The 15,182-nt window shown below is 39.9% G+C and overlaps 1 protein-coding gene across 4 annotated transcripts in view; it reads left to right on the top strand.

Moving 5' to 3' along the window:
- The window catches only part of fndc1 (fibronectin type III domain containing 1), a 41,493-nt gene that overhangs the window by 13,150 nt on the left and 13,161 nt on the right, over positions 1–15,182 (top strand). For 2 of the 4 annotated variants that reach the window (XM_028439843.1, XM_028439844.1), the window contains exons 3-17: positions 2,501–2,569; positions 4,501–4,536; positions 4,631–4,849; positions 6,351–6,449; positions 6,610–6,727; positions 6,827–7,014; positions 7,544–7,651; positions 8,176–8,364; positions 8,454–10,445; positions 10,650–10,765; positions 10,990–11,101; positions 11,645–11,971; positions 12,201–12,275; positions 13,194–13,328; positions 14,034–14,270. In XM_028439843.1, coding sequence (XP_028295644.1) covers positions 2,501–2,569; positions 4,501–4,536; positions 4,631–4,849; positions 6,351–6,449; positions 6,610–6,727; positions 6,827–7,014; positions 7,544–7,651; positions 8,176–8,364; positions 8,454–10,445; positions 10,650–10,765; positions 10,990–11,101; positions 11,645–11,971; positions 12,201–12,275; positions 13,194–13,328; positions 14,034–14,270 — 4,020 coding nt within the window. The remainder of the gene's footprint in view (positions 1–2,500; positions 2,570–4,500; positions 4,537–4,630; positions 4,850–6,350; positions 6,450–6,609; positions 6,728–6,826; positions 7,015–7,543; positions 7,652–8,175; positions 8,365–8,453; positions 10,446–10,649; positions 10,766–10,989; positions 11,102–11,644; positions 11,972–12,200; positions 12,276–13,193; positions 13,329–14,033; positions 14,271–15,182) is intronic. The other 2 variants (XM_028439845.1, XM_028439846.1) reach the window with 2 other exon arrangements.

The raw sequence follows: 15,182 nt of genomic DNA, 5'->3' as shown, positions 1-15,182 counted from the left end.
GCTTTTTACCTTTACTTAAGTCTTTTTTTGGGTTTTTTGGGATTAAATGTCAAATTACTTTTCCTGACATTTTAAGAAGTTGAATCCAATGTTGCACATTAATCATAAGTAGGTAGTGATAACCAATTTGGAAGTTTTTTAATAACTTAATCTCTGATTTGTTGAAAAAGTTGCAAGATTCTTTACTTCCCCTCAGTCGCACAGACGAGTATTTCATAGTTTCTCCCTTGAAAAATACTATAAACTATCCAGCAAAAGAGAGATCCTGTATTATGTCTGGCTGGATAAAGTCATTGCAGTAAAAATAAAAGAAAGGACACAGACATTAGATGTAGCAATCCCAAGTGAAAACTACTTAATTAAGAAGCAGCATGGAATGAGAAATACAGACGACTGAAAGAAGAGCTTGAGAATGGATTAACGAGACCTTAAAAACAGATGATATACAGGTACATTTCTTAGATCAAAGATAGGCAACGTTTATCACAGTGAGGACCAAAAAATGCAATTGTCTAATCCAAGGGTAGAAATCATGTTAGCATTTAGAATAATGACCTATCCGAAAAGACAAGAAAAGTTTTTGCCCATTATTGTCGTCCTTTTGAGGGGTTTATTGGAGTCATTTTGTGCATTTTTATGGACAGCTTGAAGTTATTTTGTTTATTTGCACAAAATTGGACCAAAATACTTAGATACCTAGATACTATACACACCCAATACACACTGTAAACCCAAAAAAGTTAAGTGAATGCAAAAACTTTGAGGCAATCAATTGCCTACATTTTTTTTTAATGTTGATTAACTTAAAAGTCAACATTTTCCAGCGCTTAAAAAGTTAGATGAAACTACTTGTACTTTTTGATAACAGTTAAATTAAAGTGTTATATGAATTAAGTTCATTTTTAAATAATCCCTATTTGAATCATTACTTAATTCTATTAAGTTGTACTTAAGTTGTGTTTTTAAGTTATATACTTATAAACAAATATAGTTCCATTTACTCAAAAAATATTAGTTAAAGTAACTTAAAAAAAGGAAAAACATGTTACACCAACTTGACCTAATTAAAGGCACACTGTGTAACTTTTGGCCAATAGGGGCGCTAGACCTGTAACTTTCATGTCAAGCGCCCCTAATGGCCACAAGTGCCGCAGCACAGTCAGTCAGTCGGGCCAGCCTTCCTTGTCTTTGATTGTGTATGCAGACAGTAGTTGACCTGTAACTTCAGGATAAGGATAAGGATCGGTCAGGCTGGGGTGCGAAGCGGGGCTGGGCTCATGCCGTAGCTGGAGGAGCGACCACCGATCTCCTTTCCCCGCCGCCGGAGGCCTGGCGCTCGGCCCTCCTCGCTGCGTCGGTGGCGCTCCCCCTCCACTCCCTGGCCTGGCCATCGTAGTCAGCCCCATTCGCCTGGGGTCGGGGCTTACGGGCAACCTGGCGAGCGTGGGCAGTGTCCGGCGCCGGGCGGAAGGCGGGTCGGTGGCGGCTGCCGGGTCTCTGCGGTCGCTCGGCAGCCTCCTCAGAAGCAGTTTTAAACGTTTTGCTTGCCTCGGCCATGACCAGGCGGAAAAATAGTAGTAAAATCCTTAGCTTAGCTTCATGAGCATATCAGACCCTGTGGTCACGTGACTGCCGTAAAGTGAAACGTTCTCCAGGCATTCTCCAGGTCACACGACCTGGCCAACGATGGTCTGTCTTCTCTAAACTTACATGGGCTGATAGTGTCAAGCACTGTATATTGGCCTGAAGAATCATTTAAAATAACTCTTATGGGTAAACTCTTTTGGTCAAAAATTCCACGGTGTGCCTTTAAGTTAGTATAACTTTTTCTATAACTTTGAATATAAACTACTTAATCTATTTAATTACTTTGAACGTTCGGGTTTACAGTGTAGTGCATTGAAGGCAAATAGAACGTTCTTACACAACAGACACACACCTACAAGACAGGGATTGGATCAACATGGAACTAAAAACCTACACACTAAGAACTGAATTTGACACAGAACTCACAAAAGAAAGGTATAATCCAACTGAAAGGGCAGACAACAAAACTATCCTTGAGTTGGAACCATTGAGCATATGCTCTACAGGCAGTAACCCCCACAGTTGCACCACAAAAAGGCCCATGATGCCCAAACCAACTCCAGCAATAAATCTAGTGAAATAAACTAAAAACAGCAACAGATACATAATAGACTAACCCCCTGAGAGAAACCAAGTAAAGTCAAATAACCAAGGACAGAAACCAAACTTTAATTCATGACAACTGGTGTATTCATTAACACAAAGAAAAGACAACTAATCATCTTGGTAATTACCAATGCTAGGCGTTGAGAGCTGCTGTGGCATGAACTTTACACTGTGTTTTGGTCTACTAAATGTGTTGATATGAATACATTATTCGTGCATCTTATGCAGTATTAGTTTAAAAGGCATTTATAGTTGCAAAAATTGCTTGCTTACCTTTCTTAATTCAGATTTCTAATGTTTTATACAGACCCTGAATGGGTTAACCTGGATGGATTTGCTGTGTTGGGCGGTGCGCCTGTCAAAAACTCCTCAGCAGGTAAACATGACCTCTGGAAAACATCATCAATATTGCATGGAAATGATGCCTCTAAGTTTACAGTAACTATGTGAAAGATCTGCATCCATTTGACTGAAGGCCTAAATGCCACTTTAGTGAATGATCAAATGACCTTGCGCTTATATAAGAAGAGTCCTCTAGTGTGATGATAATTTACAGTGCTATGTCCTGGGGCAACATTCTTTTTCCTTTTCATTCCCTTACTTGTTTGGTTCCTACAGGTTTAGTAGTGAATATAAACGCGATCCGATTCACAGTCTTCTTTCTATACAGCTAGGAATGTTTTTCTTGCAATCTGTCCAAAAGTAGCGTCAGATTTTAAGTATGCTGGTGAAAGAGCTATGCAACAATCATTATCAAATATTTAACTGTAAGTGATTTCAGACTGCGAGAAGGTGTTTTCATATAGTCACATCATATAAAGTCAAAACCAGAATAGCTATTTAGAGAGGTATTGTTAGCAACGTTGTCCAAACTAGGGTAAGTCAGTGTTTATGGGCCATAAATTGATGAATAAAGGTACGAAAGGCACCATGCAGTTTGTTAACCCTTTCTTTTTTATGTATTGAAGATGTGGCTAGATCCAGCCAGACAAACAATGAGTTCCCACTCTCAGGAACCAAGCTCTATCCCCTTGTTGGTACATGATGTGTTTGTCTTTTGACAGTACTCCCTGATGGAATATTCATTCAAAATAAATAGCTTCAGAAAGAAAGAGAACAATACTCCACCTTGTCCATCCATCCTGTAAACAGCTGATATTGAATTTGTTATTAAGCCTGTTGGCCAAATGTAGAGGCTCATCAATTGTTTCTTGTAAGAAAGCTCTTTTATAGTCTTGCTATTTAGCAAGAGAAAAACATGTTTGATAAATAATGACAGGTGTGCTTTATTTCTGAAGAGAAGACAGTGTTTGTGACACTTAAAGGATATATGAGGGAGGTGTGTCTCCCATTTGTGTTTGGTCTATGAGTCTTCTGGCAAACAGTCTGGCCTAGTAGGGTCGTGGTCTGTTGAGGTTCCAGGAAAAGACAGACTGGGCTTTGGGTTTTTAACCACTGTGGAGTCAGTGGTTTAGTGGTGCGTGGCAAGGTAACCTGGGCCAAACTATGCACTGTTTTCCAGATCGAAAGATGAGAAGACAACAAGGAAAAACAGAAGAAGTTGACTAATTAAAACCAAATGTAGCTATTTATGTAGCACACACAGTGGAATAGAAACAGAAGTAGGGTCATTCAAGACGATGTATTGGCAAGGACATACTTTCCTGACCATTTGGTGTAGCAGGCTGATTTTTGGCTTCTACACAGACTGATTGACAGACTTGCTTTGGAGCCTAAAGAAAGAATTTCAATCTGATGTGTTAATGGGATAGAGCAGTGATGGAGGCAAAAATACTCAAAGAAAACATTCATTTCAGATAATAAGAAACAAACCATTGCTATTTCACAAGATGCGTAGCCCTGCATTCACATCAACAGCTAAACGCTTGTTTAAAGACTCCACTGTTGAAACTCAGTATAACAATCTTCAATTATGACGTTTTGTCAAATTCACCCAATTTACTAATTTAGTGATCACAAAACCTTTTATGAAGCTTTGGGGAGGATAGAAGGAGGGGGGGAAACAGAGAAACCAAGAGTTTATGAGACAGAGAATTTTATGTGTTGTTGGTTGCCTGCATCATTACTAGATAAGCAGTACTGAACTTCTCCAGGATGATGTGACTGTACACGTTAGATTCAAATAAGAAGCAGATGACATAGCACATGTTCTCCTGAATTTCTGTTTGCAATTATCTTCACAAGGAAGTAATATCTTTTAATGCAACTAAGTATGCAATGACAATAAAGCTTCTTCAGATAATAAATGGTAATCTATGATCAGATGTGCTTTTATGTTTCCTTTAGCAGTTCAAACTTCACAAGGGACCTTTAGGCAAACCAGTGAGTTTTTCTCAGCTTATGGACTAGGGAAACATAGCCGTAAATAAGCCTATTTGAGTGAACTCATATGACCTTTATTTCAATCCACCAACAGGCGCTGTCAGGCCAAGTCACCAAGTTGTAGAACGGACAACCAGAGTACACCGAACAACACATGACTCTTTGGGCCAATTTCATCGGAGAGCGCCACAATCTTCTTCAGGTCCAAAGCAACCTGATAGATCTTGGCCAGGAGCCCCCCTGCTGGAGAGAAGACGCCAACACAACATCAAGCCTAGATCTGACCAGAGAAAACGACACGCGCACAAAATAAGTAAGAGAAGGGGCGCAATCTTAACTAATATTATGCACAGTCTATGCTAATTTAACAGGAGTCTTCACACACACACACACACACACACACACACTAAAAAAACAACCGTTGTTTTTGCAATTTTGCGACGTTCAGTGACGTGCCGTGACCACTAGGGTTGGGTAGGCATGTTGCTAATGGAGACCACCAATGACAATTTCTGGCAAGTGTTAATTCAATTCAAATCAACTTTATTTGTATAAAGCAATTTACAACAAAGTCATCTCAATGCGCTTATCAAAATATAAAATTCATAATAAGAAAGAAAAAACCCAACAAAAGATCCACATCAACAAGCATTTAGCCATCTAACAAAATCAACATCGTAAAACACCATTAAAGAAACAATTATTTAATATAGCCTCCATCATACTCTCCCAACAAGATATATCTCATGACACAGCAGTGCATCCGTTGTTTGTGTTTGAAACACAGAAACACGGAGAAAAATGACAACAACAACAACTCGGAACAGCCTCAATGAGGCGCATCCACAAAGCCAATCCTTCCTTCTGTACCAGTCACTGTGAAAAGTATGAAACATTTTCTGACCTTACCTTTGCTGAAGGTCTGGTAGCTCAGGTGTTGGTCTCCATCTTTTAAAAGCTGTCGTTTTTCCTCAATAAAAAGTTTCTCTATCGTCTCCAGCGCTGTCATCCTGCCTGTAGTGTTATCCCGCCCACTAGCTAGAGAACGTAGCAGCAGCGGTCACATGGGATCAATTCACTAATGCACTTATGTATAGCATTTAGCATAGCACGGTTACGTCCAAAGGCAGCGTAGAGAGCTACGTAAATGGTTTTCATCTTGGGGAACTGACTGCGCATACGCTATGGGGCCAGAGGCAGAGCAGCCATGTGCTTTTGGGAGGGGGCGTGGCCTTCCATTCCAGGAAATAGCGCCGTTTAGTAATTTGAATTTGAAATTGAAAAATAAATAATTTATAATTATATTTTAATTAAAGCAAATAATTAAAATATCAATTCACCCTTGGGTAGGCACTGGCTACCTTGTCTACCCTCACTGCACGTCACTGGTGACGTTTAATGTCAACACATGCAATCATTTTCTATAATCTTCTGAAGAATTTATGTTTTGATTAACACATTATTGTAAAAACAATGCATCCAATTTATTTTGTTTATGGTGTCAGTTCACATAGCTACAACGGTTTAAAGGTCTTACCATTACACATAGAATTTTTTTTCATATGTATTCATTCAAACAGACCATTTTCTTAGGCAGTAGTGCTTGCGTAGATGAGCATACTATGAGGGTTCCGATTGGCACAGGAAAGGTTGAGTCACACTTTGTTTGCTTTGTATGCTCTCACTTGACCCATACTTCATGATTTGTTTTGTGTTTTCCTTTCTTCTCTTTTGTATATTTTGTTGTTTAATTTCTTGCCGAGTGTCCATAGTGTAAACTCTGGTCATTGCATGGTATCCCTTTCTATTCATAGCTTCTGAGTCCGTTCATGTGGTGTCACTGCAGGCACAGAAGGCCCAAGGTCAGAGTACTCCAGTTATCAGAGCAATCGCACCCAAAACAACCACACAAGGTATCTGCAGTTCATAACCACTGTAATTATCTCATTAATCTGTTTTTATTTGTATTGAATGTGAGATTAAAAGAAAACAAGTTTACCAAAATGAAGCTAATCATAGTGAATAAGATAATAAGATTTGTTTTTTATATTTTTATGTCTACCCACTGTTCAGAGCCACCTGAATACGTGGCCCAGGATATAAGTGTCAGGGTCATGTCTCCTCAGTCAGTCCTTATCTCCTGGGTTGACCCTGCTGTCGAGATGGGAAAAGTGTCCCCTGGGGACTCCAGGTGGGCTCTATGTGTCTATGTGGCTGCCAACAAAAGCCAAAGGGAATTTAATACAAAGTGAGTGCAAACAAGTAAAGAGGAATATTCTCTTTCTTTCAGAGCATACACCATTAAGTACAGGGAGAAGGGTGAATCTGCACGCTGGGAGTACAAGGAGAGCTCCCAGAGAAGGATGTTGATTGACTCATTGTCTGCTGACAGCATGTATGAGTTCTCTGTGAGAATTTCTCGAGAAGAAAATCATGGAAAGTGGAGCGTGTCTGTGTTTCAGAGGACTCCTGAGTCAGGTATGTGCTCACTACAAGCTGAGAACCGCTCAGAGAGTGTAATTTTGCTGTCAGGTAAGGGATATTAATTACAAGCTATGAATTAAAGGTTTAGGTTTTGAGAGCTGAACGGGTTTCTTTTGAACTTAAAAAGGGTTCATCCTTGTCTCACCGTGTCTGTTCATTCTTTTCTTCTGGCATGTTCATGCCACACATCATCACATTTACTGCCAGTTGCTCCCACTTGTTCTAGCATTGGCTCTATCTTTGTCATGAATGCACGATTTCTATCATTCCATAGCAGCTTTTTTGCTGTGCTTCAAAGTAATGTTACCCTTTACTGCCCTGGTTGACGACATTCACTAAAACAATCTCTGGGTGCATCTTCTGAAATTAAACAACAGGCAGATTCTCAGTTATGGCTTCCTGCCAGGCAATAATGTTCAGTCTAGCTTCAGTCATTATGTAATTAGCGATTAGATTATGGGGCATTATCACAATCACCCATCATTCTTGTCTCCGACTTACTTATACTTGTGTTTCTCACTAGCACCATCTGGCCCACCTGAAAACTTTGATGTCAAGCCTCTAAGAGGAAAGGGAACTGCTGTCATTGCAACATGGGATCCACCTGAAGAACCCAATGGGAGAATAAAAGGTTAGTCACATAAAAAAATAATAATAATTACCGCTATTCTGTCATTATAGAATTGTTTTTTGCTCTGCACTTTCCAAAATTACAATGTACAACTGCTGCCCTGTAATGGACTGGTGCCCTGTCCAGGGTGTACTGTCCCCCACCTAGCACCCTTTTAGTGGTGAGACAGGCAACAGCAGACCCAGCCACCCTGAACAAGGAAAAAGTGGGCTGGAAGATGAATTTATTAATGATTGTACAACTGCTAAGAAAGTTTGCTTTAAAGTATAAAATATCATTATATTGTGATATAAAGTTGTCAAGTGAACAATTTTCTGTAACCGACTTGAGTATGGGCTAACGATAAGGGGACATACAGTTATAGTAAAAACAGTCAGCCAGCTATCTTCCACCCTTCCAGATATTTCAAAAATATAAATCAAATGTGTAAAAATAGTCTTGAAGTGAAACTCGTGCCAAAACAAAAACACACTGGGTGCCTTTTTTAATTCAGAAGTCTCACAACTGTTTTTACCTCTGCACAGAGTACATATTGTCATATGCCCCATCGATGAAACCTTTCGGAATGAAAAGTGTGACATACCGTGGCAGCACTACCACAGCTACTGTAGAGGGCCTTACACCAGGGGATCGTTACATTTTTAAAATCCGAGCAACCAACAGAAGGGGAATGGGACCACAAAGCAAAGCTTTCAGTGTTGCCATGCCTGGATGTAAGTACATTTTAGTCTATTCAATAAATGAATGTTTGTATGTTTAAGAATCATACAATGTAAACTATTATGTTGTCGTCTTTTGCTAGCCAGCAATGCTGCTTCAAAGGACAAGCACAGAACTAGCCACACTCCTTCCAAGCAAGACACCAACCAGGATGATTCAAACTTCCAGTCAACAGAGGCTCCACAGAAAACAACCACAACTACTCAGCAACCTCCTGCCCCACCAGTCAAAAGACTGACTCGCCCTCTTTCCCAAACACGCTCTTACCACAGCATCTTCTCGTCTGTCAGGGGTTCAGTAAGAAATACAGTAAATAGAGAATCGAACAATGGGAAAGTTGAAGAAAAAGAAGAAGAGGAAGAAGAAGAAGGAGGAAAACCTCCTACAACAGAAGAAACAGATACAGTCCCTAAAACATATCAACCAAACATAATAGCTTCTACAACTGCTAAAACCTCTATCCTTAAATTTGTGACAGCTCCCCCTACTAAACCTTCTCCACGAAAAAGAAGGCCATACAAAATCAGAATTCATCAAAAATCTCCATCAAAAGCTTCTTCCTCTGATGCTACTTTAAAGCCTTTGTCATCCCCATCTACAATTTCGTTATTCTCCTCACATCCTCAAGAGTCAGCACTAGGTAGAAAGAACTATGTAACTTCTACAGATGGAGGAACTAAAAACATGTATGATAAGCCCAGCCTATCAAAAACAAAAACAATGCCTGAGGTCAAAAAAGAAACTAACAATGGACAAACAGATAATGCATCTAGAGGCAGAGATTCACCTCTGTCAGGACAAAATATTGGTTCTGGTTTTGCATCTAGATATGGTAATGGAAGAAGACAATCTGGAAGTTTGTCAAGAGTGAGTTCAACACGACCATCAGATTTCCGAAATTTAGCTACACCACATACCCCCACTTCTAAATCAACTTCACAAAGGATTCTTCATGAACAGGCATTTTCACAAAACACATATAGTGGCATTACACCAAAAGAGGATAACTATAAAACAAATTCAGAAGAAATCAAATCAAATGGTAAGGTTTCAGACCCTAAGACACATTCCACTGATGAGAAGCAGAAGGGAGATGAGGAAAGGAAGGAGAATACGAATCAAAAACCATCAATTTCCAGAGCCAGAATCAACCCTTCATTCGCTGAAAGATTCCCTTGGCTAGCTAGTCGCTACCCTGGCAGAGTTGGCTCTGGTACAAGAACGTCATCCTCCAGGCAGGATGGCAGGACATCAGGGAACAGAGTGTCATCTTCAGTTGGGAGTGGCAGACCAGTTTTAAAGGAGAACCTTACCAGATTATCGGGAGCCAAGGATACTACAGGAGTGTCCTCAATACAGGAGACAACAGAAGAGGTGGAGAGTCCCTCCTCTCCTGACTCCATTAAGACATTGATTGGAGAAAGTTCAGTAAAGCCTTCTTTGAATGTTCAAGATGAATCCTCCTCTCAACCTAACACAAGGGAACATGGAGATTCTTCAAAAAATAAGGGAATATCAAACGAAAATAATGATCGTTTCACTGGTTATTTTCATGAGCAGAGTGGAGTAATCAGTGGAACAAATACTTCAAAAGAAACTGCAGGAACACATACCCAGTCAATACCTGCAGAGAACAATAAAAGTGTGGGGGCAAGGGACACTCCATCTAAGTTGAAACCTGATACTTTACCTGCACCTGTTCAACCTCACCATCGTCCTGGCATGGTTTGGAATGGAAGAGTGCGTGGTTCTCTTCTACCCAATAGACCCAGGCTTCCTTTTAAACTACAACAAGAACAGAATCCTCGGTTTGGTTCCTCAAAATCACAAACTTCCACCTCATCCACTGCATCCTCTTCTTCATCAGATATGCATCAGTCAGTGTTGAAATCTGAGGATGTTGTGGCCAATGCAGGTGGAAATTCTGGTGTCAGATCCCAATCTACAATGTTGACTTCTAGAACATTATCATCTCCATCCAGAGACAGCCTTAGGAACAATGGAGAAAGGCCTCGATATACAATCAGAGGGAAACCGATCAGTGGAGAACGACTCAAACCTGTCAATGGAAATGGTAAAGTCAGTTGGTATGTGCATGTGATTGAATCTTAATTTCAAGGTAATCGAAAACAATGTAAATATCCAAGCTTGGATTAAGTTAAAATTAAATGATAAACAAAGTAAGATTATTAATTTCGGCGCAAAGTCATTAGACTATGCATGGTACCGGTACTTGCAATATGATTTGTTGAATCACGTTATAATGTGTACTTTTTAGGTAAAATTGAACGACCTAATCTGACAACAACAGATAATAAAGAGTCATCTTCGTCTCAAGGAACTAGCAAAGCAGCTGGTCAAAAGTTTATTACGGGACCTGATGGAACCCAATGGGTAACTATGTGTAATACACTCACCATCTGTTCCTTAGTCTTTGTGGTTAACCACACTTGATTGAAGCAGAAACTGTTAAAGCTGTTGTTATCCACTGACATACAGAATTATATCATAGAATATTTTTGACAGTGTTGTAATGCTTCTAAGACATTCTCAAGTGTATCAAAAATTGAACTGGTAAGGATTTCAGTTGTTAATGGAATACTGTGTTTCTCTTTAAGGTGGTTGACTTGGAGCTTGGGCTCCTTATGAACCAGGATGGTAAAGTTCTCCAGGACTCTAATGGAAAACCCAAGAGAGTGGTGGTTGGAGAAGACGGACGCACAATATTTGGTAATATGCTGTATTAATTTCTAAAAAGAAGCAGTTAAAGAGCAATTTGCAAACATGAAATTAAACAAAAATTGCCAGTTAAAAAAAAAAATGTGCATAGAAGTTTGATTTATAGTAATACAAATAGTTGTACTTCTCTTTCATAACATTCCTTTTGATGTTCTCTGAGTGAGATGTCTGCCTATGGGATATACGCCTCTGCGTCATTCTTCAGAAGCACAATCTCATAATGCCAATAGAAGAACTAGAGCCCAACACCTTTGGCACAAGCCGGGTTTGGCTTCAGCATCATCCTCACATTGTCCGGAAAGAACTGAACGCACGATGAGTGCACTGACAGTGCATGGATGTCACTGACCCGCTTAGCTGACACCAAAGCCAAAGGAGGCATATATATACCTTAGTGAGACATCTCACTCATATTACTCAGAGAACCGGCGTTATGTAAATAACCTTTAGTTTAATAAGGTAGGATAATTTGGCAATAATTTGGTGCTTTTATGTTGAACCATTTAACTCTTTCTTTATTTCTACCTTCAACAGACCATATGGGCAGTCCCTTGGTAAACCAGGAAGGAGTTGTTCTGTTTGGTCATGGAAGAGATAGCCAGCCTGTAATCAACCCCAAAGAAAAGGTCCTCATGGTCGGAGGGAAACCTGTCGTTGGTTTAAACCCACCTCGTTCCAGGATCAGGACTAGCACTAAAGCTCCCTCTACTACAAAGCAACCTACCACACCCAAGCGGACAACAGTAGTCTATACTACTTCAATGCCTTATCCAACCTGTCCACCTGGAACATATTCCAAGACCGATGAATATGGGAATTCAGTTTTAGATCCAGAGGGAGTTTTGGACTGTTACCTAGAAGGTAAATTTCCTTTTAACCAAATAATTCCCCATACAACTTTTGTAACTCAACGTGCAATCACAATAACATTTTATTAAATTATCTGATCACTGTTATTACTCTACATTAAAATGGATGTGGCAGGATAATCCATATGTTTGTATTTCAACTTTTGCAGTAAATGCTAGGTAATAAATGTTCCAACAGTTTTCATCATTTGATGCTACTGCTTGTTTTGCTTCTCTGACAGAAGAGTCCTCGGGTATGGAAATGGACCTCATGGTTCCTGGAACCATGCTGCCTGATGCTTTAGATCTAGAGAAAGGTATTAGCTGGACTTGGCTTCTGACCGACCTACTGCCATTGTGGAGGAATGCATGCTGATTGTTGAGGATTATGCTGCACTATTTATTTCCATGCCTGTGAATGTTTGCGTGTGTTTGCAAGCGTTTTACTTTTCTTCCTTCTACAGTATATGCAAGGCTTGAGTTTCTAAAAGTGCTTCTTTATCTGTTTGGCTTGGCTTCACTGCTTAGGTCTTGATAATATCAGATATGGTCTGCTAATAAATCAAAATTAGAAGTGTACAACATGTGAACTTTATCACTAAACCAAACAGAATGTTGTGGCTTGTAAATAAATTTAAGGTTGTGGTGAAATCTTTGAAGCAGTAATTTGTCACTAAATGGAACTGATGGTTAAGGATAATATCAGTTTCGGTTATTTCGTTTTTTAGCACAAGTGTTAGAATATCTGTAAGAAGAACTGCATATGAGAATTACTTTCTTGGTTGCTCTTAAAGTCCCAATTAGTGTTGTTTCCTTAACAAAGCTAGTTGCATGAGTAAGGACTGTGATGTAATGCCAAGGTCCACTGGTGCTGCACAGAGCAGAATCCACAATGAAAGTGGAGGAAACCGATTTGATATCACCCTCCAAAAACTTGTTAACTTGTGAAAAAGTTGTGTTCAATTATTATTAGGCTTTGACAACCCAGCCACCCCCCCCCCCCCCTCAAACCCACATGGAAAATAGGAGTAACAAGAACACAGCAAGACCTTTGAAGCTGTTTAAAATGAGGTCATGCAATAGACCACAAATATTTCAATTCATTTGACATCTTCATTGCAAAATCCATGGTAACAGTTACAAGGGATTAGCACACCAATATGTTACTAAGCGCTGCTGACACTAATGTAAATCTCTTGCATTCAAAGGCTCAGTCATAATTTTACTTTTCTTAGATGAATTCCTTGTCCAGACGACTCTGCGGCCCTATCCCACCACCACAGGGGTTCCAGCTTCAGAGGCCCACACCAGGCCTCCCTTCAAAGGCCCTACATCTGAGTTTGATCTAAGTGGAAAGAAGAGATTCACAGGTACTTTGAAACTTGGAGCGTATTTTCATCGATAATCCATCTTCAGTTTTGCAATAAAACCTATGATCTATTATTTGTATGATGCACATTTGTATGATGCATATGGAAGAGACATTGAATTCTTTTGGTTTGAACTTTTGTGTTGGGTCATTAATCTGAAAATGACAGCATTTTCATCTAACAAGATACTGTAAGAATCAAATGACCAAAGCATCTGGAACTTCCACAACTTTAAGTCTTTGCAAATTGTGGACATGTGGAAACATCTTTTGGGGTTTGCACCTCGATTTATTTACCTTATGAAAAAGTCATATTATTTCACATATTTGTAGAGCGGGATGAGTTTAATTGCCTAAACATGCACAGCAGAAACATATTGTGAGCTAATATGCAGACACTGACGTGTGTTAGACTTCTGGCATTCAATGAGGGTTAATCATCTTGGGAGGTGGAAGCTCCAGAACACATGAATCCTTCCAAGTCACATTCACAGAGAAAATCTGTGACTGTCAGAGGTATTCTCAGCTGTAATGCTTGGAGTCGACGGAAACAAACAAAAACACAAGCAGCACAAAAATGTATCCAATCAAACCAGGGTTTTTACAACTGACAAACCGCAAATAAAAGTGGCACATACTGTATATACTTCATGGAAAAATAAACTCCATTTTATTCACAAAAATATCTTTTTTTCTTTTTCTTCAGCGCCATATGTGAACTACATCCGGAAAGATCCGGCATCTCCTTGCTCTTTGACTGAAGCTTTGGAGTTCCTTCAGGTTGATGTGCTTGAAAACCTGATAGAGAAAGACAGTCTGGCAGCTGATCAGAACCAGCCTCCAAAGAACAAACCTCATAACCTCACAGTGGTTGCCATGGAAGGATGCCACTCTTTCATTATCCTGGACTGGGCTCGTCCTCTGAAGGACGATATGGTATCAGGTAAACACTGTCAGTTACTATTGCAGTGATAATCTTATGATAATCTTATTATGCCTACTCAAGCGTCAACTATTACCGTATTTTCCGGGCTACTGAACGCACCACTGTATTGGCCACATTCCAATAATTTAGCAATTTTCCAAGAAAAAAGTCATGGAAAGGCCGCACCGCAACATAGAACGCACCCTACTGGCTGATGAGGGTGCCCTTCAAATGACTTGGCCAATCAGGTAGGCGGGCTGCTAGACTCCTGTTAACAGAGGTTTCCGTGTATTCTGATCAGTTTCAACGGACGAGTTTTCATCTCCACATTAAGTCTCATCCTCACTGCCCCACGTCTGCAAATCAGTCCATTTACAGTTTTATATGGTCACATTTTAATGGAAGCAGACAGATGTACCGCTCCATCGCCTCAGCAGTGGTCACGTTGATCGGACTCTGAGTCAGAATCAGAACACAATCGCTTCTGAACAAACGTAACGTGATTATTGGGTAACTTTATATTGTTGGTTTTTTTTCTACTTGTCTGCACATGCTGTCAAAGGTCAACACTACAAGAAGTGCAATCATTATGAGACAGCAATGCATGTTTTGTTATTGCAGTAAAATAAATTGATTTATTTTATTTGTGACCATCACCAGCCCTCCCTAAGGAAGGGAAATAAATATTTTATTATAGGAAGGATATAAAAGGGGAGAGGAGTGTTACACCTATGTGGAGGGGGAGGGGAAAGGGAGCAGGGAGGAGAGACTCAAGGTAGGAAATAGAAAGGGTGGGGAAGAATAGATTATTATTATGTTGTTTATTCGTTCTTTCTATCATTAACCGGTTGATTTTTACTTTAACAGGAGTGTTTCAGTGCTTTCTCTCCCTCTCTCTGTCAGCTGAGAGTCCAGTGCATGATCACTCCT

The sequence above is a fragment of the Gouania willdenowi genome, chromosome 24 (assembly GCF_900634775.1).
Source record: "Gouania willdenowi chromosome 24, fGouWil2.1, whole genome shotgun sequence".
Taxonomy (NCBI): Eukaryota; Metazoa; Chordata; class Actinopteri; order Blenniiformes; family Gobiesocidae; genus Gouania; species Gouania willdenowi.
The sequence above is the reverse complement of the archived record's forward strand: the minus strand, read 5'-3'. Positions and strand labels throughout refer to the sequence as shown.